Genomic DNA, 2992 nt, shown 5'->3' with positions numbered 1-2992 from the left:
TCTTCCCTTCCCTTCTATTCCCTTTTCCATCTCCCTCTCCCACCCCCATTTCCTCTTTCTCCTTTTGTCTTTTTTTCTTTCCTCACTTCTCCTTCCCTTCCCCTTCCCTCTTTCTCCCACTTTCCCCATCCCCCCTCTCATTTCCTCTCTTTAGCTGTACATAGTCTCTTTACAAGTATGCTCTCTCCATCCAGCCCTGCCTAGACCCTTTTCAGAAGACTCCCCGCCCCCCACAGTGGTTGTAGTTTATCCACAGGCTCAGCTCTCTTGATGCTAAAATGTATATCTTGCAAGGGATTAACAAATAAGACAATAAAACATAAAAATTGCTATCATTATAGTAATGCATGCTCACACTTTACTTATTACTTAGATCATTACTGAAGCATAACCCAGAGCCGAGTGTCATTAAATCAAAGAATTACCATCCGCTACATCTTATCATTAATCCATAGACCATAAGCTACAGAATCAGGGTATGTCCCACAGTGGCCCAGGGTCACCATCATTGCGCCAAAGATGAGGCAGCCCAATGCAAGGCACTGTTCCCAGCTGTGATTCCAGCTGTGGACTGAGGGACAGCGTGGATGGACCACCACACACTCTCACTGTCCCGTGTACTCACCATCATCTCATTGTCTGACCAGTCAGGAGGAAAATGCGCCACACCGACCGTGTAATGGAGCCGAGCAACATCAAAGAGATTGGTTTCAGGCTTCTCGTTGTTCAGGATTGGTTCCAAGTACTTCCAGAAAATTTCAAGTTCCTTAATGGTTTTTTCTCTCTTCAGCTTTTCGGCTTCTATATCTAATAATAGCAAAGTGGTTTACGATGGGATGAGGGTATTGAATTTCTCCCCACTTTGTCTTGATGTTGTGAGCCAAATGTACTGAGAGGCATCTGTAAAGCGTCAGCGAAGTGCAAATACAGAACCACAACTTTGAGAAGTTTTGGAAGTGGGAAGACACAACTATACAACCAAAGAAGTGTGCTGTATGAGCTCATCTCTGTCCTCCATCGCTCAGCACAGGGGCGGCCCAGAGAGGTTGTGATGAGGTCATATATTTCAGGAGCTGAGGATGCTCAAGGTACCTCTCGACCTGATATTGTACCTGCATAGAGCCAGGCTTCCCTCCCAATTGTGCATTCACATACTTGCTGTATAACACATTAAAAAGCTGAACTAGATCCACCTATCACAGGCCCACAGCCAGACTGGGTGAGAGCGATTTATGCTTTCATTAGTTTTCAGCAATATTACAGTGGCTTCATCTTTTCTGGGTATTTGCCCCCTGACTGTCAAATGACAGTGGATTTACATAAAGTTAGACTTGAAAACTTACCTGATATATTTATATTTTCTACATCTATAATTAAAGAGTTGGGTCTACTTCTATGACCTCATCATTCTATGGTAAAATCTAATATTATTTTATTATATATTTTTTGAGACAGAGTTTCACTTTAACCTAGGCTAGCCTGTCACAATTCAGATTTTAAGCTGTACTACAGAGTTGTAATAATAAAACCAGCACAATATCGCCATAAAAATAGGCATGTTGATTGATGGAATTTAATTGAAGATACAGACATAGGTTCACACACCTCTGGAAACCTGACAAAGAAGCCAGAAATACACGCTGGAAAAAAAAAAGACATCTTCAGCAAGCGATGCTGGTCAAGCTGGATGGCTACATATAAAAGAATACAAATATATCTATACTTATCACCTTGCAAAACAAACAAAACAAAAACCAACTAAAAATGGATCAAGGGCATCAATGTAAGTTCAGACACACCGAGTCTTAAAGATGAGAGAGTGGGGAAAGTCTTGAGTTCATTGGCAAAGGAAAGGACTTGCTGAACAGGATACCAACAGCACAGGCACCAAGAACAATAATTAATAAATGGGACCTCATGAAACTGAAAAGCTTCTGTAGAGAAAAGGACAGAATCATTCAGGAAAAGCGACAACCTACAGGATGGAATGAAATCTTTACTAATTATATATTTGATAGAGGTTAGTATTCAAAATATATGAAGAACTAAAAAACCCTGAACATTAAGAAAATTTAAAAATCCAATTAAGAATTGGCTACAGAACTAAGCAGAGCATTTTCAAAAGATGAAATACAAATGGTTGAGAAACATGGAAATAAATATTCTCACCCATTAAGAAAATGCAAATTAAACAATTTGAGATTTCACCTTACACTGGTTAGAATGGCCAAGATTGATCAATCAATCAATCAATCAATCAATCAATCAATCAATAACAGCACATGCTGGCAAGGATGCAGGGAAAGGGGAACATTTCTTTATTGCTGGAGGGACTGAAAACTTGTACAGTCACTATGGAAATCAATGTGGTAGTTTCTGAGGAAGCTGGGAATAGATAGCCCTCAGGATCCAGCTATACCATACCTCTTGGCCATATACCCAAAGGAATTTACCTCCTACAGAGATAGATACTTTGGTCATTCATGTTTATGGCTGCTCTATTTATCATAACCAGAAATTGAAAACAGCCTAGATGTCTATCAACAGTTGAATGGATAATGACATGTGGTATATTTACACAATGGAATGTTATTCAGCTGTTAAGAAAATTAAATTATGAAAATTTCAGGTAAATGGGTAGAGCTAGAAAAAAATCATCCTCAGTGAGGTAATTAAGATCCAAAAAGACAAATATTATATACTTTCTCTTATATGTGGATGTCAGCTTTTTAGCCTTTTACATGTATGTACAATGTGAATAACCAACCACAGAGGTTAGGTGGTTAATTCTCTAGTAAAGGACTGGTGGCAGGGGACAGCATCTTTCAAGAAAGGGGAAAGAGAATAAAATGTAGAGACAATTGAGAAACTAGAATAGGAATAGTAAATAGGGAGGGGGATGGGAAAAAAGGATAAAAGAGGGACTATAGGATCGACAGCTAACACCAGAGGGCATTTGGAAACTTACTTTTGGAGAAACTTCCTAAGATAT

The 2992-nt window shown here is 39.3% G+C and overlaps 1 protein-coding gene across 1 annotated transcript in view; it reads right to left on the bottom strand.

The window, feature by feature from the left end:
* Spag17 (sperm associated antigen 17) overlaps positions 1-2992 on the bottom strand; it is a 234078-nt gene that overhangs the window by 137279 nt on the left and 93807 nt on the right. The window contains exon 7 of the mRNA XM_026784085.1: positions 626-807. Within this exon, the coding sequence (XP_026639886.1) occupies positions 626-807 (182 nt within the window). The remainder of the gene's footprint in view (positions 1-625; positions 808-2992) is intronic.

The sequence above is a fragment of the Microtus ochrogaster genome, chromosome 21 (assembly GCF_000317375.1).
Source record: "Microtus ochrogaster isolate Prairie Vole_2 chromosome 21, MicOch1.0, whole genome shotgun sequence".
Taxonomy (NCBI): Eukaryota; Metazoa; Chordata; class Mammalia; order Rodentia; family Cricetidae; genus Microtus; species Microtus ochrogaster.
Note: the sequence above shows the minus strand (reverse complement) of the source record. Positions and strands in the feature narration are given on the sequence as shown.